The 27,106-nt window shown below is 43.7% G+C and overlaps 1 protein-coding gene across 1 annotated transcript; it reads left to right on the plus strand.

Annotated features, from left to right (window-relative positions):
• Window positions 1–10,652: 10,652 nt before the first annotated feature.
• LOC139531192 (nuclear envelope pore membrane protein POM 121-like) lies at window positions 10,653–27,099 on the plus strand. The gene is given in 14 exon segments (XM_071327796.1): window positions 10,653–11,263; window positions 12,196–12,411; window positions 12,628–12,789; window positions 12,924–13,004; window positions 13,212–13,377; window positions 16,570–16,661; window positions 16,777–16,856; window positions 16,958–17,079; window positions 17,176–17,275; window positions 17,363–17,641; window positions 17,790–17,962; window positions 17,965–19,252; window positions 19,435–19,542; window positions 23,563–27,099. Coding segments are annotated over 14 exon segments (3,537 nt in total). The 5' UTR covers window positions 10,653–10,694; the 3' UTR covers window positions 23,664–27,099.
• Window positions 27,100–27,106: the final 7 nt, after the last annotated feature.

Consider the following 27,106-nt stretch of genomic DNA (forward strand, 5'->3'; position numbering starts at 1 on the left):
GGAATTTCTTTCCTTCATAATGTGTTTGATCCAATCAGTTGTGTTGTGACAAGGTAGGGGTGGTATACAGAAGATAGCCCTATTTGGTAAAAGACCAAGTCAATATTATGGCAAGAACAGCTCAAGCTGTCAAGCAAAGAGAAATGACAGTCCATCATTACTTTAAGACATGAAGGTCAGTCAATCCGGAACATTTCAAGAACTTTGAAAGTTTCATCAAGTGCTGTCACAAAAACCACCCTTCGCTATGATGAAACTGGCTCTCATGAGGACCGCCACAGGAAAGGAAGACCGAGTTACCTCTGCTGCAGAGGAAAAGTTAATCAGAGTTAACTACAACTCAGATTGCAGCCCAAATAAATGCTTCACAGAGTTCAAGTAACAGACACATCTCAACATAGGTGGGCTGTCATTGTAAATAAGAATTTGTTCTTAACTGACTTGTCTAGTTAAATAAAGGTTAAATAAAAATAAATAAGAAACATCAACTGTTCAGAGGAGATTGCGTGAATCAGGCCTTCATGGTCAAATTGCTGAAAAGAAACCACTACTAAAGGACACCAATCAGGAGAAGAGATTTGCTTGGGCCAAGAAACACGAGCAATGGACATTAGACCGGTGGAAATCTGTCCTTTAGTCTGATGAGTTCAAATATGAGATTTTTGGTTCCAACTGCCATGTCTTTGTGAGATGCAGAGTAGGTGAACGGATGATCTCTGCATGTTTGGTTCCCACCGTGAAGCAAAGAGGAGGAGGTGTGATGGTGTGGGGGTGCTTTACTGGTGACACTGTCAGTGATTTATTTAGAATTCAAGGCACACTTAACCAGCATGGCTACCACAGCATTCTGAAGCGATACGCCATCCCATCTGGTTTGCGCTTAGTGGGACTATCATTTGTTTTTCAACAGTGACCCAAAACACACCTCCATGCTGTGTAAGGGCTATTTGACCTGGGATGATGGTGTTGATGTGAGCCATGACCAGCCTTTCAAAGCATTTAATGCCTACAGATGTGAGTGCTATGGGGCAATAGCCATTTAGAGAGGTTACCTTGGCGCACAGGGACTATGGTGATCTGCTTGAAACATCGTCAATGCACTTATTGATGAAGCCGGTGACTGAGGTGGTAAACTCCGCAATGCCATCGGATGAATCCCGGAACATATTCCAGTCTGTGGTAGCAAAACAGTCCTGTAGCTTACCATTTGCTTTATCAGACCACTTCCGTATTGATTGCGTCACTGGTACTTCCTTTTTGAGCTTTTGCTTGTAAGCAGGAATCAGGAGGATAGAGTTATGGTCAGATTTGCCAAATGGAGGGCGAGGGAGAGCTTTGTACGCATCTCTGTGTGTAGAGTATAGGTGATCTTGAGATCTTTTCACCTCTAGTTGCGCAGGTGACATGCAGGTAGAAATTAGGTAGAATGGATTTCAGTTTTCCTGCATTAAAGTCACCGGCCATGGCCCAATATAGTTCGTTGAGTGCTGTCTCAGTGCCAGCATCGGTTTGTGGTGGGAAATAGACAGTTACGAAAAATATAGATGAAAACTCTCTTGGTAAATAGTATGGTCTACAGCTTATCATGAGGTATTCTAACTCAGGTGAGTTTCTTAATATTAGAGATTTAACTGTGTGTTAGTGAGTGTTTTCTGTGAATTCATGTAAATTACGAAAATCATCTACATTTCCTGCAGTACAGGAAAATTCTCAGCCACAAAATAGTGATCAAATTTAGATCCTACATCTGTTCCGTTTTTTTCAATAGCTTTGGTACTATTTTCACAAGTATGTGGTGAATTTGAAAAACTAAGTACAAAACTCTAAACTGATAAAACTTGTAATATCCCCTATCTTATATTCAGATTCAGAACCTTTGATTGTGCATTCATTGGGGTTTCACACATCTTTCACCCCTGAGTTGTAATGCAAATTCAATGTTTTAGACAATGACAAAATTTCGTTTAGTTACCATTGAGTCATTTTAACTACCATTAAATCCAATAGCAAAAAGATACAAGATACAAATGTCAAATGTCAAAACTGATCTTTTTGAAGTGCTGAATAGAATGAATAGTAGATGGTAAATATAACTTTACATTCAGTATTTGACTATAACTTGACATGCACAATTTTTTAAATCATTTGTATCCACTGGCAGGTTGTGAGCATGTTGAGAAATATGTTAGTCTTACAGTTTAATTATTCTTATACAGTACATACCTAGGACAAATCATCAGAAATAGTGTATTGTAAAGCAGTTGGCTATTGTAAAAACGTAGCGCGGTATTATATGCCATTTCTGCCCCATGCAACATTGTACAAGATCACTTTTATGTGACGTGTCAACTGATACAGTAATCCGGTATATCTGCTTGAAATTCATCAGTTTACAGTGTATCAATGACATTCATATAATTAGTGGAATATATTGTTATGTACTGAACATCCCAGATATTTCAGCAGTGCATTGTACACTACACTATAATTCCAAACGGTAGCACATGGAGTGAATCTTTCCACTTTGTCCTATTGAAGCACACTGGCTGATGGAGAATGATGATGTAGTATTTACAGCCACAGCCACATTCACATATGATTTCATACATTTATGAGGTAAAAATATAGAATTTGTCAGTGTTCAGCTGTTATCAATGTATGTTAACTATACACTGGGCACAGATGTCAGTTTCACGTCTAGTTTTGATCTACATTTGGTTGAATTCAAAGTGAAATCAATCAAAAATGTCACCCGTCATTGGATTTTGGTCAAAAGTTAAATGAAAAAAATACGAAATTCCATGAAGTTGAGGACTTTTTGCAAACCCAATCAGTTTTCCACCTTGATTCAATGTCATCACATTGAATTTTTGGGTTGAAATTACGTGGAAACAATGTTGATTCAACCAGTTTGGCCCAGTGGTGTAACGCCTGCTTCCAACTCACACCCTCAAACATGTAGATCCCCTGCACGCAGCTCACTCTCCAGATCCCAATCACCTGAATTCTAATCACCTGTTCACACACCTGTATGTCATTATCACACACTATTTAGTTGAACTCTTTGCACCCCATTACTGTGACGTAATGTTTTTTTTTTTGACACATGGTGTTCCTGTGAGTTACTCCTGTGTATGATAGTTTTTGCCTCCCTCACTAATGATGCCTATTTCCCTGCATGTACTTTCGGCTATTGTATTTCCTTGTATCTACCTATTGCCTGATCTCCCGGACCTCGTTACTAGCATTTCCCCTGCCTGTACTGTTTCCCTTGTGGACCCCCTGTGTATGACCTTCTGCCTGCCCCTGCACCCAGCTACCTGCCTCCTCCTGTGGTCCTTTGCAATAAACACCTGCTGCGCTTGAAACCAGCGCTCTGTCTCCCCTCGTTCATTACAAGTGGGAAGGCACTACATCATTTTGATTCTGGAGTTTGCAATTTTGAGCAGTTTGATTAGGTGATAGTTAATTGTATTGTTAACAAGTGACAAGAAAATCCATATCAGAAGGGAATATTGCATTTTGAAAAGCAGATACTTAGACTGAATATATGTCTGAAGTGATTTTGTGCAGTGAATAACTGCCTTTGAATGTGTTTGTACTAATCTAAATGATTGTAATCTAAACATCTCAATTCATCTAAAAATAGCAGGTCATGTGTGAATGAAATCTAGGCATATGAGTCCTTGTATGAGTTCTAATGTGTGTAAGTCCTTGCTTGTTCTGTCCCACTGGCGTTCAAATGGAAAAGCAAAACCCATCAGTGATTTAGCACAGTGTTTTCTCCCTGGATTAGACATGTAATCTCTACATTGGTTTCAGATTATACTGACTGATTCAGCTGTGTGAGACAATTTTTGTGTCTGTATGTGAAAGACAGTTTTTGTGTGTGACTCTTCTGGCTCGTGCCAGGCTTCTTTCTCAGTGGTGGAGTTTAAAGAAGGCCTGGAGTTGGAGGGGAGAAGCATGAAAGGTAGCCATTGTTCAACGCTGTAACCATGACTAAGAGGCCCATCAGGCTGCCATGTGAGCTATATGAACCAGTACATTAAAGTACTGGTTCATATATAGTGGCGCATAGCTGTACCAGTTTGAATAGGGCAGTTTGTTAGCTGCACGCCATAGGGATTGGACTGAGGTGTAGGCTACAGGGTGCTAGTGCCACAAACACCCTTAATGTAAATACAAAGGATGTGTTATAAGTGGACAGTGCTGCTGATATTTTAGAGAATACTCTTTATTCATACAGACTGAAGTTTACGTGTTTCTAATGCTTTGCGTCTGGTAAAACACTGAACAAATACAGGAAAAGGCCTTTCCTGTACTGCACATTCCACGGCGGGCTGAGTGTCTGCGGGTTTTCGCTCCTCCCTTGTACTTGATTGATGAATTAAGGTCACTAGTTAGTAAAGAACTCCCCTCACCTGGTTGTCAAGGTCTTTTTTTGTACAGAGAAGGCACAAACCCGCAGACACTAGGTCTCCATGGAATGAGTTTGACACCACTGCTGTTTGGGCTTGTTGAATGCTGAACCATACATAAAGCCTGACTAACAATATGCTTTATCATAGCTTATAGTGAAGATTATTGTCTTGGTTGAGGCTGTCAAATTATGACAAGAACATCTTGCTTTTGTGTAACATGCACCAAGGACATACAGTAAGTCCTCTTCATATTATCAACATCCGTTTTATACAAACGCATGACTAAACCTTACTGTCATCACTGGACCAATGTAAGTGGATGACTATTGAAATATTTACTGCACTGTAAAACTGTCACCATAGTGGAGGTCTTCTACAATGATCATTGCTTGTCCCCCATAATGGCTCCGCCTGGGTGTTCAGTTTCTTCCTAATCAGTTGGCTCCTGCACTGGCCCACTTTAGGAGAATGGATCCACAGGACATAAATACGTCTAATTACGACTGACAGAAACCGTTGACTCCGTTCACATGCAATGGCCCTGGCCGACACTAAGCTGATCAGTCTACTGCTGTGTGTGCGCACACATGTACCTATGGCATACGTGTGCGTGCACCACACACACAGTGATTTGAGGTGTCCAGCTGGCAGAATGACAAGTGTGTCAGCATAAAGATTGGCCTGTCCCATTTCCATGGCATTAATGCCAGGGAAGGCCGAGTGGCACAGCGGTCTAAGACACTGCATCTTAGTGCTAGTCGTCACTAAAGACCCTGGTTCGATTCCAGGCTGTATCACAACTGGCCGTGATTGAGAGTCCCATAGGGTGGCAATTGGCCCAGTGTCGTCTGGGTTTGACTGGGGTAGGCCGTCATTGTAAATAAGAATTTGTTCTTAACTGACTTGCCTAGTTAAATAAAATTACAAAAATTACTATCAGCTGGACTGGAGTGTCTGCTTCAATGACTACATTACCTGGTTCCTCTTGATGGTTTCTTCCTAGGTTCCCGCCTTTCTAGGGAGTTTTTCCTAGCCAGCGTGCTTCTGCATTGCTTGCTGTTTGGGGTTTTAGGCTGGGTTCCTGTACAGCACTTTGATATTGGCTGTTGTAAAAAGGGCTTTATAAATACATTTGATTACAATTAATTGAAAAGCCCTGTTTCCCTATCCCAATATCAATAACTCCTTTATCATGATCTACAGACAAAAGAGGGGGGCAGTGAAGGTTGTGTGGTAAGAATGGGGACCCATCAAAGGCGAGGGGTAGCTGCTTGGGTGGGGATGGTCGGTGTTTTGTAATTACCCTTCACTCTGTAGCAGATGGTGTTTGGGGGGGGGGGGGGGGGATGTAAGTACCAGAGCCACAGCTGGGTAGAGGAGGGCAGGGAAACTGACCATGGTAACCCTGCTTTTAGTTTACGACACCCTTGAATATGACTCTTATCAATGACTCTTACAACAGACAGTGAGGGAAAAATACAAATTTTGACAGCAGCACAGAACAACTGAGAATGTTGAGAAAGAGAGGAACAACAGACAATGTTGACTATATTTCGCAGATCTACATATTCCTTCCACAAAAAAAGAAATGGACACAAAGACTGTTTACGTTATCAGGCCCAAAACACCAGCACCACCCGATACAACATAAATAAGATTCTTTGCAGACCATGTGTTGACAATGGAAATTGGTAAGTCAGACAGAGAGAGTGGGAATGACACAAAGAGACAGAATATATTGATGAAAGAGGGTGACCCAGAGTACCAGGGGTGTCCCCCCTCACCCCACCAGGCACAGCCCGCATTTACAGCCCGCAATTACCAACCCAGATTAGGGTTGGTAATTGGCCCTGCCGGCCCCTCCTGTGGATGCTGGCTGGGGGTCTGGCAGCAGAATGCTAATCCATGAAGTGCCAAATTAAAGCCATTAGCTGAGCGGTTAGCCCAGCGCCATCTGCACAGAGTTGATTATGGCTAGTGAGAGCCTTGCCAATTGGGGTGTCTTTGTTCTCCGAAAGTACCAGAACTGGAGAGGGGGGTTACAGGACAACAGTCTCGCTCAGCGGCAGCATCACCCCCATAATGTCTCATGTTGTCTCAGTCCCCTAGCGACACGAGCTAACTGATTTAGGGGGTGACCTCTGACCTGTGCCTAAATAAAGAGGAGCTTTGGGGAGAGAAAATGGATGGGAGGGGCGTTACACACCTGCCCCTAAAAACCTGTAATGGGACAGCTGGTCCTCCATTAACCCTTAGACAAACCTCTTTCCACGAAGTACACACACTCCGATGCATGCACACAGTGTACAATACAATGAACAGAGAGAACCTTTCACTCCTTTGAAAAAGAATAGACGTCACATGAACACTACTGAGAGCTTGCTGAAATTCACCAAGCTCTCCATATTTTCAACAAATACAATTATATTTAAATGTGTGCATCAGCAAATATCAAAGTGTAAGCAGCACATCCATGCTCTGGACTTCATCAAGTACAGGTGGTATAGTGCTAATGCTAGATTAACAACATTGGGAAGGAGAGTGGATTTCATTCCCAAGGGCGACAACAGTTAATCTCACACGTGATTTTCAGATATGAGAAGTGTTGAGACTGACATCTGCTGGACATATGTGGAAGTGCAGCCTCAAGGACAACGCTACCTCCCAGTATGCATGAAAGTTGGTCTGAATAACACATGGAATAAACCCAAACATACATGGAACAAATAGTATTTACATGTTTCTAGGGATGAATGGAAGCCCATAAAAAGTTTCATCACCCTGACCAGGAATGGTAAGAAATTCCTTTTCATAGACTGACTGGCTCATCCAAATGAAAGGCTCTACAAATGTGCAGCCTATAAGCCAGTGCTGTTTGGCTTTAACGTAGGTCTGCTCAAGCTAACCAAATTATGGGAAATCTGACACATTGTTGAAGGGTTAACATGCTCTGTTTATAGCTTTGGGAGACATAATATAGCTGTGTCAACCTTGAGATCAGGATAAACTGCATTGCAGTACTGAAATCTGCGGTGGTGGAAAAAGTACCCAATTGTCATACTTGAGTAAAAGTATGGAAACCAATAGAAAATGATTCAAGTAAAAGTGAAAGTCACCCAGTAAAATACTACTTGAGTTAAAGTCAAAGTATTTGGTTTTAAATATACTTAAGTATCAAACGTACATTTAATTGCTAAAATATACTTAAGTATCAAAAGTAAAAGAACAAATCATTTCAAATTCCTTCTATTAAGCAAACCAGACGGCACCTTGATTATTATTTTTTTACAGATAGCCAGGTGTACACTCCAACACTCAGATTATTTACAAAAGATGCATTTGTGTTTAGTGAGTCTGCCAGAACATAGGCAGTAGGGATGACCACGTGTTCTCTTGGTAAGTGAGTGAATTTCATAATTTCCCTATTCTGCTAAGCATTCAAAATGTAATGACTACTTTGGGTTGTCAGGGAAAATGTATGGAATAAAAAGTACAATATTTTCTTTAGGAATGTAGTGAAGTAAAAGTTGTCCAACATATAAATAGTAAAGGAAAGTACAGACACCCAACAAAAACTACTTAAGTAGTACTTTAAAGTATTTTTACTTAAGTACTTTACCCCACAGGAAATCTGTACAAAATGTTGAATTCCAGAAGGCCTGTGTCATCAGGCTTGGGCTGTAGCTATAGTTAAAATATGGCTAAATAAAGCTGAATCACTGAAATAGCGCATGTGAAAGGAAACTCCTGTGCAACTCTGAGGCCCTTCCTGGCTGGCATGGCAGTTTCCTCTGCAGACATTCCATAATAGGCCTGGCAGAAAGAGAAACACCATAACAGGGCTACTTAGCTTTGTCTGGCTGGCAAACCTCAGCCCTTTCCAAACTTCTTTGCATTATAAATACTTTTACATTTTTACATGACCCCCCAAGACCAAGCCCCCTTGTTTATCTCTTGTAAAAATCCATCATCTCTTACCCACTATCTAGGCCTAAATCAAATCAAATTGTATTTGTCACATACACATGGTTAGCAGATGTTAATGCGAGTGTAGTGAAATGCTTGCCGTATCAGGCGGTGATACAGCCCGACAGGATGCTCTCGATTGTGCATCTGTAGAAGTTTGTGAGTGCTTTTCGTGACAAGCCGAATTTCTTCAGCCTCCTGAGGTTGAAGAGGCGCTGCTGCGCCTTCTTCACAACGCTGTCTGTGTGGGTGGACCAATTCAGTTTGTCCGTGATATGTACACCGAGGATCTTAAAACTTTCCACCTTCTCCACTACTGTCCCGTCGATGTGGATAGGGGGGTGCTCCCTCTGCTGTTTCCTGAAGTCCACAATCATCTCCTTTGTTTTGTTGACGTTGAGTGTGAGGTTATTTTCCTGACACCACACTCCGAGGGCCCTCACCTCCTCCCTGTAGGCCGTCTCGTCGTTGTTGGTAATCAAGCCTACCACTGTAGTGTCGTCCGCAAACTTGATGATTGAGTTGGAGGCGTGCATGGCCACGCAGTCGTGGGTGAACAGGGAGTACAGGAGAGGGCTCAGAACGCACCCTTGTGGGGCCCCAGTGTTGAGGATCAGCGAGGTGGAGATGTTGTTACCTACCCTCACCACCTGGGGGCGGCCCGTCAGGAAGTCCAGGACCCAGTTGCACAGGGCGGGGTCTAGACCCAGGGTCTCGAGCTTGATGACGAGTTTGGAGGGTACTATGGTGTTAAATGCTGAGCTGTAGTCGATGAACAGCATTCTCACATAGGTATTCCTCTTGTCCAGATGGGTTAGGGCAGTGTGGTTGCGATTGCGTCGTCTGTGGACCTATTGGGTCGGTAAGCAAATTGGAGTGGGTCTAGGGTGTCAGGTAGGGTGGAAGTGATATGGTCCTTGACTAGTCTCTCAAAGCACTTCATGATGACGGAAGTGAGTGCTACGGGGCGGTAGTCGTTTAGCTCAGTTACCTTAGCTTTCTTGGGAACAGGAACAATGGTGGCCCTCTTGAAGCATGTGGGAACAGCAGACTGGGTAAAGGATTGATTGAATATGTCCTTAAACACACCAGCCAGCTGGTCTGCGCATGCTCTGAGGACGCGGCTGGGAATGCCGTCTGGGCCTGCAGCCTTGCGAGGGTTAACACGTTTAAATGTTTTACTCACCTATAAGTAAACTATCTGTTTTCGGATGAATAAATTATCATGGCCATATTTCTCCACTCTTAGAACTGAGGTAGCTCTAGTTAGTTAGATTCCTGTACTCAGACACAAGTTAGATACTATGTAGCTGAAGTTCGAGCCTGCTTGGCTAAACCGTGGTGTAATGTTACACTGGCAAAATACATATTTGATAATCACTGCAAGTAATAAGTCAGACCCAATGAGATATTTGAGCAAATTGTGTGTCTATGTCCTACACTGTCATGAACCAGTCAGAACTTGCCAGTGGTGGAAAAAGTACCCACTTGTCATACTAGAGTAAAAGTCACCCAGTAAAATACTACTTGAGTAAAAGTCTAAAAGTATTTGGTTTTAAATATACTTAAGTATCAAAAGTAAATGTAATTGCTAAAATGTACTTAAGTATCAAAAGTACAAGTATAAATAATTTCAAATTCCTTATATTAAGCAAAGCAGACTGACACATTTTCTATTTTTTTTGTACTTACGGATTGCCAGGGGCACTCCAACTCTGACATAATTTACAAACGAAGCATGTATTTAGTGATTCCGCCAGATCAGAGGCAGTAGGGATGACCAGGGATGTTTTCTTGATAAATGTGTGAATTAGACAAATTTCCTATCCTGCTAAGCATTCATAATATGAGTACTTTCTGGGTGTCAGGGAAAATGTATGGTGTAAAAAGTACATTTTCTTTAGGAGTGAAGTAAAAGCTGTCAAAAATATAAATGGTAAAGTACAGATACCCCAAAATAGTACTTAAGTAGAACCTTAAAGTATTTTTACTGAAGTAATTTACATCACTGGAATTTGCATAATGTTGTAGGTTCAGGACTGTGGCTCTCATCATAGACTTCATTGTTTCTCATATAGGAATAAGGAATCATGTTGTTTTTTTAAAGCCGGCTGGTGCGATACCCAAGTTAGAGCAATTACATTTATCTGATTCTTGGGTGTATTTTTTTCAATAAAATATTGTAAACAGTAAAACATTATTTTACGAATCTGCGCTCATCGGGGCTCGCGAATAAATTATATTGGCTATGTTGACGCGCGGCATCATGGGATATCAAAGTCCTCCCGGCGGCGCGGTGCCGCCATGTCTTCAAGAGAGAAGCGGTTAATAGCGCTTATCTCTATCGTGTTCTGTGCTACCGCAATATTCTGTCTAGTTCTCTATTATATTCCAACATTGCTTTACATAGCTTTTATTCTTGGAGTTTGTTGCGTTGCCTGTTATTATCACAGCGGAGAATCTCTTTACGTTAGTTTAGGCCCTCATCCACGCCGTGGTCTGAGAATTCCACCCGTGCTGCGACGCTGGTTGCCAGGGATTGCAAACGGAGTACCCACAGCGGGAAGAGTTAGGAGTCGCACTGTCAAGGATGATGTTAGGGAATCAGTAGTATTTACTGGCCAACGACGTTTCGAGAGCGCTATTTGTCGGAAAGACGCGGGTCACAGTGACTCATTTATTCTCAGTCCTCGGGATATACTCATGGGAAGTTACATTGGGAAGGCAGAAAGTCCTCCCTCAGTTGGGAGGCCGCGAGCGGGTGCAAGTTCGGGTGCTAACCCCAACGCACGAGAACAGCTAACTTTACGCGAAAGATTGGCGCGACCCAACCAGGCTGTCAGTACTCCAAACAGACGTCTGTCATTCGGGGGGTGAGTACTTAAATAATATTTACTTAGCTAGCTAACATTAGTATAACATTTCGCTGACCAGCTAACGGTGGCTAGTTATCCTAACACATCAACGTTAGCTGGTTTGCCAATGCAACGTGCTAAATTCCGAACAAAATGTTTCGATTGCGGATCATGTTGCACACATGGTGCAGTTACACGATTTTAAACTTTAGGAAAGTTATCATCGTAGCTACTTATCAGTAAATATAAAAACATTTGTTTTGAAATGTATTGAGAAGACTTGCGGCTTCGCCCCAACGCGTCCTAGCATTCCCTCCAAGATTTGAAAATGTGGGAGTTACTATCGGGCTCCATTCTGTGCAAGGCAGGGAGTGTTCCTTCCCCCTCAATTCCTGATTGAGACCATACGGTACTTTGGACGCCTGAATGGCACGAGACTAGCGGTAACAATGTTGTTTTGAACATGCGTTAGCTAGCTACTAGGGTCAGCGGAGTCATCAGCGGAGTCAATCACCACCTTCTGGAGACACCTGAAACCCCACCTCTTTAAGGAATACCTAGGATAGGATAAAGTAACCTTTCTAACCCCCCCCTTAAAAGAGTTAGATGCACTATTGTAAAGTGGTTGTTCCACTGGATATCATAAGGTGAATGCACCAATTTGTAAGTCGCTCTGGATAAGAGCGTCTGCTAAATGACTTAAATGTAAATGTACTAGAGTAATATTATTTTTTAAGTTGTAATGATCACTGCAGTTACTACTTTTATGAAAGTCGATATGTAAATAAATGGTTGGTCAGAGCTCCCTCTTGACAGGAAACGTACCCTATTTTGCTACTTTAAAGTCCTTGTTGTGTGGCATTTGAAATCAGCTTAGCAACGATCTATGCCAGACAGTTTATTGTATAGAATGCATTGACCTAAACGTGTGGCCACTCTGTTGTGTACAGGGAGCCCCTTGGCACTATGGGCAGGTTCACCATCACTCCCCAGCGCCACTACCCCCTCCAGCAGACGGGCACCTCCTCTGTGGGCATCCTGCCCCCGAACCAGTGGGACGGCTTCAGAAAGAAGAATATTCTCACCCCTCGCAACTCTCCGGCAGTCCACAGTCCAGTCACAGTGAAGATCGCTAGGCCAGATCACAACACCACTCGATTCCAGTTGTAAGTCATATTGTTCCTGTCTTGCCTCATTTGAATTCTTATAACAAACTTTTTGAAGATCTGTTAGTGATAATGCAAGCAGCTTTATCTTACACTACTGTCATCGTTCTGTGGGACATTATTGGAGTGTCTGTGTGAAGCTTGAAAACATCCTTAGCTGTTGGATGGCCCGACTGACATTTGTTCTGTAATTGCTGCTGTTGTGTGTGTGTGCAGATTTGATCATTTGAACTCCCCGGGAGTCCTTGGCTCTCCAGGCCTGGGGGCCCCTGTAGACCCCTGCTCCAGGGAGACTGTTCTGAGCGTGCTCAAAGAGAGTCGCAAAAGAGTGGTGGAAGATGACAGGAGCTTCACTGCAGGGCAAAAGAGCAAAAGGAGGTATGTGACTACCACAGGATTAAATGCTGTTGTATGGAATGTACCATTGTTCTTCTCACACTTTAGTGTCTCTCAGTCTTCAAGAGCCACACAATACCATGTCTACAACGTACACCTGCTCTTTGTTCACTTAGGCGCCATGACAGCAGTGGGAGTGCTCACTTGGCATTTGAGCCACTGCTGCCCAATGGAGCTCCATCACAGCTGGTGCTGAAGTGAGTAGGAGCAATGCCTGTACAAAAAGTTGTCCGTCTCAGTGATTCAAGTCCTGATACTAAATTTGAATACAAATGTGCTTTCATTCAGTTTCTTCTTAATGTTAGAGAGAGATAGATCTATATATATATATATATATCTCATACAAATACTGTATCCTCTCCAATCACTCCTGAAATCCTGTTTCCTCTCCTGTGTCGGCCCAGTTCTCTGAAGCGAGGGCTGAATGCTATGGTGGAGGAGTCAACAATGAAGAGGTCACGCACCTTCTCCATCAGCTCCATGAGCTGTGGCCTAACTCCCAGCGGCACCCTGGGCTCGGTCCGCAACTCCATCCGCAGCTCCCTCAGCTCCTCACAAGGCGTTTCTCAGGTACCTTTTATAATTGGGATGGGCAGTACACCTCTGATGGGATTCCTCTGTTTTGGATCAACAGCTATGAGTTCAGTTGAGCGCTCACCAGGGTTTCCATTAGCCATTAATTGCAGTTTTTAGGAATAAAATAAACAACAAGCTAATAAATAAAATTGTTTCCAGCCAAATTGACCTGGAGAAAAAAGTAATCCCGCTGCAAAATAATGCTTTTAATCATTGATCGACAATACCAGTCGATGGAAATACATTTGACAGTCATGCTTATCGATATTTAGGTTAATATGCATCATTTAGTGGAATTGGCTTGTTTGCATTTTCATTACTCATGGTGTATGCTATTTATCACACTCACGACAAACAGTCAATTTTGAGCGGAGTAACACCTCAGACAGCACTAGAGCTGTTTCTCATATGGCTTCTTGAGCCATACCTCAAGACTCATGGATGATTGATTTTTAAAAGCCGACTGGTTTAAAACCCAAGTTGGAGCAATTACTTTTCTGATTCTTCAATTTATTTTTACAATTAACTATTGTAAACAGTAAAACATTTTTGCTCAAAATCTGTGCTCATAGGGGCTCGCAAATCAATTATATTGGCTGTTTGGGTGGCAGGTAGCCTAGTGGTTAGCGTTGGGCCAGTAACCGAAAGGTTGCTAGATCGACTCCCTGAGCTGACACGGTAAAAATCGGTCGTTCTGCCCCTGAACAAGGCAGTTAACCCACTGGTCCTAGGCCATCATTGTAAATAAGAATTTGTTCTTAATTCTTAACTGACTTGCCTAGTTAAATAAAGGTTCAATTAATAAAAATATATAATAATTGATGTGAGCCATCATGGGATATCAGAGTCCTCCGGCGGTGCTACCATGTCTCCAAGAGCGAAGCGGTTCATAGCACATAACACGAGAAAGATGAGGGCTATCGCAATACTTTGTCTAGTTCTCTATTATATTCCATCCTTTTTATATAGTTTTCATTCTTGGAGTTTATTGCATTGCCTGTTATCACAACTCTATACTAGAGGTCGACCGATTAATCGGAATGGTCGATTAATTAGGGCCGATTCAAGTTTTCATAACAATCGGAAATCGGTAATTTTGTATGCCGATGTAGCCGGGGAAAAAAAAAATATATATATATAGCTTTTACACCTTTATTTAACTAGGCAAGTCAGTTAAGAACACATTATTATTTTCAATGACGGCCTAGGAACGGTGGGTTAACTGCCTTGTTCAGGGGCAGAACGACATATTTTTACCTTGTCAGCTCAGGGATTCAATCTTGCAACCTTACGGTTAACTAGTCCAACGCTCTAACCACCTGCCTCACGAGGAGCCCGCCTGTTACGCGAATGCAGTAAGAAGCCAAGGTAAGTTGCTAGCTAGCATTAAACTTATCTTATAAAAAACAATCAATCATAATCACTAGTTATAACTACACATGGTTGATGATATTACTAGTTTATTTAGCGTGTCCTGCGTTGCATATAATCGATGCAGTGCGCATTCGCGAAAAAGGACTGTCGTTGCTCCAACGTGTACCTAACCATAAACATCAATGCCTTTCTTAAAATCAATACACAGAAGTATATATTTTTAAACCTGCATATTTAGCTAAAAGAAATCCAGGTTAGCAGGCAATATTAGCCAGGTGAAATTGTGTCACTTCTCTTGCGTTCATTGCACGCAGAGTCAGGGTATATGCAACAGTTTGGGCCGCCTGGCTCATTGCGAACTAATTTGCCAGAATTGTACGTAGTTAGGACATAACATTGAAGGTTGTGCAATGTAACAGGAATATTTAGACTGATGGATGCCACCCGTTAAATAAATATGGAACGGTTCTGTATTTCACTGAAAGAATAAATGTTTTATTTTCGAGATGATAGTTTCCGGATTCGACCATATTAATGACCTAAGGCACGTATTTCTGTGTGTTATAATTAAGTCTACGATTTGATAGAGCAGTCTGACTGAGCGATGGTGGGCACCAGCAGGCTCGTAAGCATTCATTCAAACAGCACTTTCGTGCGTTTTGCCAGCAGCTCTGCTGTTTATGAATTCAAGCCTATCAACTCCCGAGTTTAGGCTGATGTAACCGATGTGAAATGGCTAGCTAGTTAGCGGGGTTCGCGCTAATAGCGTTTCGAACGTCACTCGCTCTGAGACTTGGAGTAGTTGTTCCCCTTGCTCTGCATGGGTAACGCTGCTTCGAGGGTGGCTGTTGTCGATGTGTTCTTGGTTCGAGCCCAGGTAGCGGCGAGGAGAGGGATGGAAGCTATACTGTTACACTGGCAATACTAAAGTGCCTATAAGAACATCCAATAGTCAAAGGTTAATGCAATACAAATGGTATAGTGAGAAATAGTCCTATAATTCCTATAACTACAACCTAAAACTTCTTACCTGGGAATATTGAAGACTCATGTTAAAAGGAACCACCAGCTTTCATATGTTCTCATGTTCTGAGCAAGGAACTTAAACGTTAGCTTTCTTACATGGCACATATTGCACTTTTACTTTCTTCTCCAACACTTTGTTTTTGCATTATTTAAACCAAATTGAACATGTTTCATTATTTATTTGAGGCTAAATTGATTTTATTGATGTATTATATTAAGGTAAAATAAGTGTTCATTCAGTATTGTTGTAATTGTCATTATTACAAATAAACAAAAAACAATCAGCCGATTAATTTCTTTCGTTGTCCAGGAGTCAAAGGCACAATCCTACGGTAGTCATATTAACAACCCATCATAGTTGTTGTATCTTTAGAGTCCCCCTCTTTCTAAGTTTCTAACAGAGATTTTCATCTCTATCACATATGGAACCGCTTGCATCAGGTGCACTGTTTAGAATGGTGTTTTCCTGCAAATTGCATTTTGGGAAGTGTTTGAAAAGGATGTTTTATTGGCTGCTTCATTACAGGAGTTGCATGTTCTGTTAAGATTAATTACCATAATGTAAATGTGATTTCTGTCATTCTGAACACTGTGGGTGGACACCCTAATGGGTTACGGATCTGGTATATTTCTCAAATGGCGGGAATTTTTTTATCTTCCCTGTCACGTTGTCCACTGCCACAATTTCCTAATGGAAACCCTGGAGCTGACCTACACTGAGCTGTATTTTGTCAGAAAACCGGGGTGAGTGCTAACCTAAACCTAATTATCACGTTTGTTTTAAAGTGGAAAAAAGCCTCCACCCGCAGTCTGTCCCCGCTCTCCAGCCCTGGGTCGTCCCGGTCCCAGACCCCAGAGAGAGCCTCTAAAAAGCCCAGGTATTCACCCTCTCCTCCTTCTAGACAACATTTCTAGGTTCACACTGTGTCCTGTGATGAAATGAGAGCTGTCATGGCCGCTAGCAGTTTGTGACCGTTTTTTTCTGTATGTCAGGGAAGAGGACGCTCGCTCACCCAGCTCCGTGTCCTTGGCGAGGTCTGACAAGACATTGACAGACCCAGCACCAACCACTGGTTAGAACATGTTTATGATGCGTATTCCACTATTCCGATCAGGTTCAGAGCTTTAGTCACGTCCCAAAAGAGACACACATTAAGTCAATGTCCTGTTACAGGGAAGCTGTCTCCAGCCCCTGAAGTCCCTGTGGCTTCAGCCTCGTCAGACTCTGCCGGTAGTGGGAAACGGAAACGTAAGATTCCGCTGGTGTCCAGCCGTAGAGGGGACCAAATCTCTTTGGTGAGAAATACTGCATAATATAACATGTCCTCAAATGGGACATGTAGCTAATCATCTGACAGACAGGGAGTATTAACATTGATGTTGTCTCTGCAGCCTCCACCTCCTGAGTTGGGCTACACCATCACGGTGAAAGACCTGGATCAGGAGAAGAAAGCTGCTCTCAGCCAGATCAACACAGTCCTCAAAGAGCCTGGTGAGTATTGCCAATTCCCAACTTTTCTAAACCAGTGTCCCAAAAAACGAATAAGATATTGATTTTGGGCCATTTCTTTTGTTCCAGAGCCAGAGAAGCCTGCTCCAGTAGTGACCACATCTTCTAAGCCTCCCGTGTCAGACAACCCCACACCCACCCTGCTGGCTAGCCATCTTACCGTATCAATGCCTGCTAGTGTGGCGGCTCCTATCCCTGTCATCAACCTGGACCCCGTCCCCTCAAGCACCGTCAACACGGCCCCAGCCTACCCCGTCACCAACACCCCTGCAGCCAACCCCCTCCTGGAGTCTCTGAAAATGATGAGGAACAACCCCCTCACCAGTGCTGCTGCTGACAATACTACAGGTCTGTTAATCACATATCAATCATTTAAAGTTGTGAGCCACTTTTGTTTGGTAGTTGCCGTTGAGTGATTGTTTGTTTATATGAGTTGTTACTCAAAAGCCTATTTTTCTCGTTTTCCCTCCCGCTCCGGCTGTCTCCTTGGTGACAGCAGTGACGACCCATGTACCACTGGTGCCTGCAGAGCAGAAGTCAAAGACCAACTTGACTGCTCCTCAGCTCACACTACTCTCCCAGCCTGCACTACCCTCCCTCTCCCAGCCTGCACTACCCTCCCTCTCCCAGCCTGCACTACCCTCCCTCTCCCAGCCTGCACTACCCTCCCCAGCCTCTCCCAGCCTGCCAGCACCATGCCCTCTGCCTTCACCCAGGCACTGAGCCAAGTCACCAAGGCCCCCAGCAGTGTCCCCATCCTGGGTGGAGCGAGCCTGTTTGGAATGGTCAATCCACTGACTGCCCCGTCCTCCTCACCGGCCCCCACCACTACCACAACCGCCACCACAGAAACAACCAGTAGTAATAATCCCCTCCTGTCCTCTGGGTTCAAGCCCATCTTCGGGGCCACGGCCTCAGCCCCAGAGGGCACACCTGCTCTTCCCACCTTTAAACCCATATTTGGAAGTGCCACAGCCACCAGTGCTTTTGGACAGCCAGCCTCCACCTCAGCCCCCTCCAATGCCAGTGCATCTGCCACAGTGTTCAGCAGGCTAACCAACAGCAGTACAGTGGCCCCAGCTGCCTCCCTGTTCACCGGGCTGTCTAATAACACCGCCCCCTCCACCAACCCAGCCGCCCCGCCATCTGTCAAGTCTCTGTTTGGAAACTGGAGTGCGCTGCCTGCAACAACTGCTGCCACAACCACTGCCACAGGAAGTACCTTCCAGTTCGGCACTGCCTCCACCACAGCTCCTGGACCCACCCTCAGCTCCACCGCAGCCGCCACCACTAGCAACAGCGGCTTTTCGTTTGGTGCGATGACCACCACCTCTGCCGACACTCAACTCGCACCCTCAGCCACCGCCCAGGGGGGATTCACCTTTGGCCAGCCTGTAGCCACCCAGAACTCTACCACCGCATCCTTCTGTGGCTTTGGCATGGCCACTGCAGCCGCAGCCACTGCTACTGCTTCTGCTTCTGCACCTGCAAACCAGTCCACTTTCACGTTTGGGAAGTCGTCGTTCGAAGCTCCGGCGGCATCGGCGTTCCCCAGTGCGATTCAGGCCCCGGCTGCTACTGCGGCAGCTAATCCTTTCACGTTTGGTTCATCTGCCACTGGGGCCACCCCTGCCCCTTTTGCTTTTGGCGCGGCTGCCACTACGGCGGCCTCTACCTTTGGGACCACCACTAAGCTGGCATTTGGAGCCAACTCCACAGGTTTTGCATTTGGCAACACCACGGGCACCACAGCAGCCCCTGCCTTTGGCTCTGCCACCCAGACTGTCGGCATACTCCCAGCCTCCGCCCCAACTTTCTCGTTTGGTGGTGTGTCCACACAGCAGGCCCCTGCTACCCCTGCCCAGCCAGCCACCGGAGGTTTCAACTTCGGCACAGCCATTTCAGGCACTCAGTTTGGAACCTCTAACCCCACAACACAGACACCAGGCTTCAACTTTGGTTAGTAGATCTAGTATAATATAAGACCCACTCTTTTACTGATTATGATTTCAGGAATTCACAAATTTTGATAAATTCTGCATTTGGTGGCAGAAGTAGTACTTTACATTTTTGGCCAGTTCAAACAAGCTTGTCTTTTATTTTAGTCCCTAATTGTTCATTTATTGCTGTCACATGTACAGGGACGTCTACCCCTGCTTTTGGCCAGAGCACAGCTGCAGGTCCTGTCCCCTTTGGAAGCCCAGGAACTCCAGTTCAAGGATTCAGTGCTATGGGATCCTCATCATTCGGTAAGAAAATAACTGGAGCTTGCTTCTGATTCTCACGCATTATGCCTCAAGTGTGTAGCAAAACGCGTCTTGGAATTTGAGGTTACGGTAATTGGCCAGGCCAGTGTACACTGTCACCAGCATGACTATTCCGGGGGCGGGCGTTATTATTATTATTATTATTGAGGTTATTACTTATAAATATTCATCAACAAATGAAGAATTCCCTGGTTGGAGAGGATCTGTCATATTGACACAACATTAATGGAGTCAAATAAAGATGTATGTCGACCGTGGCCGTGTCTGTTGGCTTTTCTGCATATAATTTTGTTTAAATACAGATCCTGGTTTCTCCCAGTTTTCCCGAACTATTCGCAAAAGTCACAACCCTGCTGCTGCGGTCATCCGATGGCATTGACATATTCTTCAGAGGATGCTGTAATGAGAGAAATAATGTGGTCTAAGCTACTGAAAACAGTCCTTTTTACTAGATTACATCATGACAGGAGTGTTTGAATCTTATTAAAGAGATGGAATCCAGGCAGGCTACTTTAGGAAGCTTTTTGAGTGGACATGCACTGCGTGGCCAAAAGTATGTGGATTAAAATCATGGGCATTAACATGGAGTTGGTCCCCCCCTTTGCTGCTATAACAGCCTCCACTCTTCTGTGACAGCTTTGCACTAGTTGTGGGAACATTGCTGTGGAGACTTGCTTCCATTCAGTCACAAGCATTAGTGAGGTCGGGCACTGATGTTGGGCGATTAGGCCTGGCTCGCAGAAGGCGTTCCAATTCATCTAAGTTGCTCCATGCGGTTGAGGTCGGGGCTCTGCAGGCCAGTCAAGTTCTTCCACACCGATCTCGACAAACCATTTCTGTATGGACCCCGCTTTGTACACGGGGGGATTGTCATGCTGAAACAGGAAGGGCCTTCCACAAAGCACAGAATTGTCTAGAATGTAATTGTATGCTGTAGCGTTAAGATTTCCCTTCACTGGAAGTAAGGGGCCTAGCCCGAACCATGAAAAACGGACCAAGACCACTATTCCTCCACCACCAAACTTTACAGTTGACACCATGCATTGTGGCAGGTAGCGTTCTCCTGTTATCCGCCAAATCCAGATTAGTCTGCCAGATGAAGTGTGATTCATCACTCCAGAGAACGTGTTTCCAGAGTCCAATGGCAGCGAGCTTTACACCACTCCAGCCCATGTTTGGCATTGCGCATGGTGATCTCAGGCTTGTGTGCGACTGCTTGGCCATGGAAACCCATTTCATGAAGCTCCTGACAGTTATTGTGATGACGTTGCTTCCAGAGTCAGTTTGGAACTCAGTAGTGAGTGTTGCAACCGAGGACAGAATTTTTACATGCTCCAGTACTTGGCGGTCCTGTTCTGTGAGCTTGTGTGACCTACCACTTTGCTCTTAGATGTTATCCCTTCACACTGGCAGCACTTACAGTTGACCAGGGCAGAAATTTGACGAACTGACTTGTTGGAAAGGTGGCATCCTGTGACGGTGTCACCTTGAAAGTCACCGAGCTCTTCAGTAAAGCCAATCTACTGCCAATGTTTGTCTATGGAGATTACATGGCTGTGTGCTCATTTTTTTTTATACACCTATCAGCAACGGGTGTGGCTGAAATAGAGAAATCAACTAATTTGAAGGGGTGTCCACATACTTTTGTATATGTGTGGAGATGTAAACACACATCACTCTCACCAAAAAAAAGAAACGTCCTGTCACTGTTAACTGCGTTTATTTTCTGCAAACTTAACGTGTACATTTTTGTATGAACATAAGATTCAACAACTGACATAAACTGAACAAGTTCCACAGACATGTGACTAACAAAAATTTAATAATGTGTCCCTGAACAAAGCGGGTGTAAAAATCAAAAGTAACAGTCAGTATCTGGTGTGGCCACCAGCTGCATTAAGTACTGCAGTGCATCTCTTCATGGACTGCACCAGATTTGCCAGTTCTTGCTTTGAGATGTTACCCCACTCTTCCACCAAGTAACCTGCAAGTTCCCGGACATTTCTGGGGGGGATGGCTCTAGCACTCACCCTCCGATCCAACAGGTCCCAGACGTGCTCAATGGGATTGAGATCCGGGCTCTTCGCTGGCCATGGCAGAACACTGACATTCCTGTCTTGCAGGAAATCACGCACAGAACGAGCAGTATGGCTGGTGGCATTGTCATGCTGGAGGGTCATGTCAGGATGAGCCTGCAGGAAGGGTACCACATGAGGGAGGAGGATGTCTTCCCTGTAACGCAGAGCGTTGAGATTTGCCTGCAGTGTCAACAAGTTCAGTCCGATGATGCTGTGACACACCGCCCCAGACCATGATGGACCCTCCACCTCCAAATCGATCCCGCTCCAGAGTACAGGCCTCTGTGTAACACTCATTAATTTGACGATAAACGCGAATCCGACCATCGTCCCTGGTGAGACAAAACCGCGACTTGTCAGTGAAGAGCACTTTTTGCCAGTCCTGTCTGGTCCAGCGACGGTGGGTTTGTGCCCATAGGCGACGTTGTTGCAGGTGTTGTGTCGTGAGGACCTGCCTTACAACAGGCCTACACGCCCGCAGTCCAGCCTCTGTCCGCAATAGCCTGTCCCGCAGGTGTGACGTACCGATCCTGTGCAGGTGTTACACAGTCTGCCACTGCGAGGATGTTCAGCTGTCCGTCCGGTCTCCCTGTAGCGCTGGCGTAGGCGTCTCTTAGTACGGACATTGCAATTTATTGCTCTGGCCTCCTCTACAGTCCTCATGCCTGCTTGGAGCATGCCTAAGGTATGTTCACGCAGATGAGCAGGAACCCTGGGTATCTTTCTTTTGATGTTTTTCAGAGTCAGTAGAAAGGCGTCTTTAGTTTCCTAAGTTTTCATAACTGTGGTCTTAATTGCCTACCGTTTGTAAGCTGTTAGTGTCTTAACGACTGTTCCACAGGTGCATGTTCATGAATTGTTTATGGTTCATTTTAACAAGCATGGGAAACAGTGTTTAACCCCTTTACAATGAAGGTCTGTGAAGTTATTTGGATTTTTACAAATTATCTTTAAAAGACCGGGTCCTGAAAAGGGGACGTTTCTCTTTTTGTGTACACACACACACACGTGTATAGGCCTATAGAGAATCAGCGAACAGACACGCACGCATCTGTCAGTCAAAGCCACTAGCGTGTGTCAGACATCAAAAAATATTTGTCCTTTCCTTAAAAAGTAATTTTAAAAAACCTAGGCCTACCTTAGGCTTTCCGAAAGTAAGATAATTTATTGACAAGGAAAGTATAATGGGGACAGAAATGTATGTAACGAAATGACAGGGATTAATGATAAATTGCCTGTTTTACAAACGGTAGGCTATCACTTGGGTATTCACAAAAGTGCATTGCCGGCCGACACACTAAAGCCTAGGCTACTATTCTACTTTGCGTGGATTGGAGGACGGCAATTTTTTTGGTGTCGCCTAGGTTGGCATAGCGGCCAGGGCTGATCAGTCGATACATTTTAAGAAAAGATTCCGTATCAGATTATATCATGCCAGGTTGGAGAGGATTGGAGCATTATCCATTTGACACATTAGTGCATTATAGGCCTCATTGACGGTTGAATAATTAATGAATAGTCACACATCCAACCTTCCAAAAAAACTATTTACTAGCAAGCAATGAAAACATGCATTGTATAAAAGAAAGTCTACATGTCAACATTTTTTGTAGTGAAGTGCCACAGCTCGTAGCGTTCTAGCGGATTAGCTGCTCCAGCATCAAAGGAAAGAGGCGGAGACGTAGAAAGTTTAATAGATAGTGTAACCTCCCACTATTAGGTACAATTCATCTACATGAAAATATAGTTCAGAATTTGAATTTTGACGGTTATTTTATTTTCATGGTCTTCCATAAGTTGCAGTAATTAAATTACCATCACATCTGTATTTCTTTTTGCCTTTGAGAAGCTGTGGTGGTTCTAGTCAACAGCCAGGTGCATTTTTGTATTGACACATAACTCCTCTCTTGTTTTTTGTGACCAGGCTCTCCATCAGCTCCTTCGTTCTCCATTGGCGCTGGCTCCAAAACATCAGGGGCGCGCCAGAGGCTACAGGCCCGACGGCAGCACCCCAGGAAGAAGTAGCCCAGCCAGGTGTGGTAGCATCTGGCATAGCCCGGATGCCCTTACCCATACAGCACTGCCATGACATCGTCCAGAGGAGCTGAACTGATACTTCTATGGCTAACACATTGTAACCCCAGTCAGACCAACAGCCCTCTCTAGCCTTCTGTTCCCCTGGCCGGGCTGGCCCCCTTTGTGGTACAGGGTTAGCAGAGGAGCACACACACCTACTAGGATGTCTACCGCTCTACTGATTGTGTAGCCACTCTCACAGTGAGGAAAAGAAAGGGGGATATGAGGCAAAACGATAGTGGGTTTATACTTGAAAGAGAAAAGACTATTGAAATCCTTTAGACTTTGAGGGAAGCATATCCAATTAAAACAACTTTCTGTCCCGGATTTTGGATTTCCCCTACTACGCCCGTTTAATGACACGTTTTTGACAGTCGAATCGAGACTCGTGCTTACACACTTGTTTTTGTATGAAATTCTAAGCAGGGCTGAATGTGTTTTTCTGACATATGCCCACGGTCAAAATGGGGCTCACATACAGTATAATCTGTGGATTTATCCAGCTGTACATGGTAACCATACTATATAGGAGATGTTGACAGTTTTGAGATAATGAATTTATTTTACATTTTAAAGACATTTTTAATTTGGGTTAATGAAGACTGGTATGTGGCATCTCTGCACTAGTTAGGCCTTAGCTGTTTTAAATGAGTGCTCAGTGTATTGGTCCCAGATATGCCCTTTTATTATTGTACAGTATCACAGACACTGGGAAGCATTCCTGCAATGTAAATTTGATACTTGTTTGATCCTGAATGACAGAATAAGGTAAACAATAAAATCCTTAATCAGACTGCCATCATGGGATCAGTTAAACATAACACATGTATACATTATGTGGAGTCCCAGGGTAGTAGTCATTAATTGGTCAATATTGTGTTGGTGTAAATAGGTTACCCTGGACTTGTGGAGAAAACCAAAGCCAATACTTAAGGTTTGACCTTCAAAATAATCTCTTCTACCACTTAGACCTTTCATGGGTCCTTTTTGTACTAGACTATCTCTCCTTTTCCCCCACTACTCCTGCTCTCACCTTAGTGAAGATGGGAGGTGGGGGCATTCAAAACAGATCTGGGGACTGGTTGAGAATCTTAACAAATCCTTCCTTTTTTCCTTGAAGTAACTTCTCCTGAGGATTGTATTACATTGGCTGGGTAAAAGCCAGCTACTGTACTGTCCACCTATCCTAACCTAGGTATTACTACAAGGAAATAAGGATGCATTTTATACGTGGTCATTAAGAGCAGGTGTGTGTTATGGGAGCGATGAGTAACGTGGTCCTTGAGAGCCATAGGGGATGGAGTCTTCCCCAGCACTGAACACAGATTCAACTAGTCAGTCTTGATTGATGATGACCCTGCTTGATCAGTGAAAGCCAGTGTTGTAAGTGTTCCTCACAATGACATGGCACAGAACAATTTCTATCTTGAATGCCAGCCTCCACCTTCATCTGACTGGCAATGATAGAAACTACAAACATCTGGGCACTGTACCACAAGACCCCTGCATCTGTATACTATCAAGACCAAGATGAGTGCATTTATAAGATCATTGAATTTGGAGTTTACATGCTCCCCTCTTAAGCGTTGCAGATAGACATACTTTACGTGCGCCTTCAGCCGTCAAACCGCTTTCCCCTCCCCTGTATGATTCCCCTCAAGTCTTTTCTGGTGTTTTTAGCTTGTTACTATCTTTGCCTCGGTGAGTCTGGCTTGGAGGAAGTAATGTGGTGAATGGCGGCATATTGCTAGTGCCGGACGTGGTTTTACCCGCATGCTCAATGGGTGAGGTTCTGAGTTTTGTTGGGACTTTTTTTTAACAATTTATTGATGAATGTGTTTGAGTGTGTCAATACAACTGGATTCACAAATGTGCACAGCAGGAGAGGTGTTATTTTCATTAATGCTGGATCAAAACTCAGGACTAAAGGAACTGGAGGGGAATTGTCTTTCAAGTCAAACCTAACTCTTTGTGTGCTAAACATGACTAACCATGTAGGTTACAAAAATTACCTCGGGTGTTGAATCGGTTCGCCCCTCTTGAGACAGAACTAGGATTTTGAATACTAATTTTTAATCGGAACCTCTCCTGGTCGAGCCAATTAGGCTAGTTATTGTGAGAGGTGTATGAATGTGTGTGGGGGGGCATGATTTGGCTAAATAGTGTCAATGTACACAAACTTTATTTTTGTATTAAGGCAGGTTGCCTTTTAGAATTCCTTCAAGCTTGGCTCACTGAGACAATTGGTCTAGTTTATAGAATTTTTCTAGTTCGTTAAGGTTTCCTCAACCGTAATGAAATTGTGGAATAAAAGCGTCTAAAAGTTTCCCTTTGTAAGAGCTCCACTTTTTTATAGGAGAGCATACTGGGTCTGCTACTGTATGGGTACTGTAAATGAATGCTGTCTGTCTGATCATTGTGTACAGTATAAGCCTGACAAACGTGAATTGTGTTGCTTTAGACTTGAATGAGACTTGTGGCTTTGTGTGTTACTGTGTGAGGTGTGTGTGTATAGAAAGACTGACTTGAATGTGAGTTTATTTTTGCTGGGACTAAAGTACCCTGTTCATTCTTTTAAATTATATTTTAATTATGCATCATTCCACAATGTAACCATGTATGATACCCATGTTATACTTAAATCCCTTTTAAAACAATTGATAGCACCCCACCTCAGTTATCTGGAAGTGAAGTGAGATCAATGAAGTCTGCCCTGTGGTCATTTTTGACTGACAGCTTTTGAAACAAGGCTGTTTTTGTTTTGCTCAGTTTACCAGGCTTGTTTTTACATCTTGTGATATCTGCTTATGACAGATCGGTGGACAATGTGCTGAAGGTCAACTCAAACCATATTGAATGGCCTGGCCACCTTGTTTGTTCCCATAGACAAGACTTTATAATTGTCTTATCTTGTTGGTCCAGATCTTGCGTATGCACAATACATTGAATGTAGTATATTTAACCACACTGTCACATTTTTGGGTTCATAATCCATTGACACTTTTGTGCTTTACCCATTTGTAAATCGAACAGTCATTTACCCTTGTGCAGAGCTGTGTAAATAAGTAATGTTTAACATTTGGACTTATGGCTGTACTTACCTGTGGATTTAATCAAGGGCCAAGGCTTTACCATGTGTTTTTATTTTGTTGAAGCTTCAAATGACATGAAATGTTGACTTTCTAAAACATGCAAAGTGTTCGAGCTGGACGTCTTAAATTGAGTGTTTGAGAGGTATATTACTGTGAATGGGAACGCAAACATCTGCTCACAATGGGCAATTCGAGAGGAGAGTGAATGTGCAGACATGGGCAGCGTATTATAACATTCTCCCCTCTGCTCATGTCTTAAATGTACTGGTTTTAAATAAAATGTGATAAAGATATCATAGT

Source organism: Salvelinus alpinus, chromosome 1 (assembly GCF_045679555.1).
Source record: "Salvelinus alpinus chromosome 1, SLU_Salpinus.1, whole genome shotgun sequence".
NCBI lineage: Eukaryota > Metazoa > Chordata > Actinopteri > Salmoniformes > Salmonidae > Salvelinus > Salvelinus alpinus.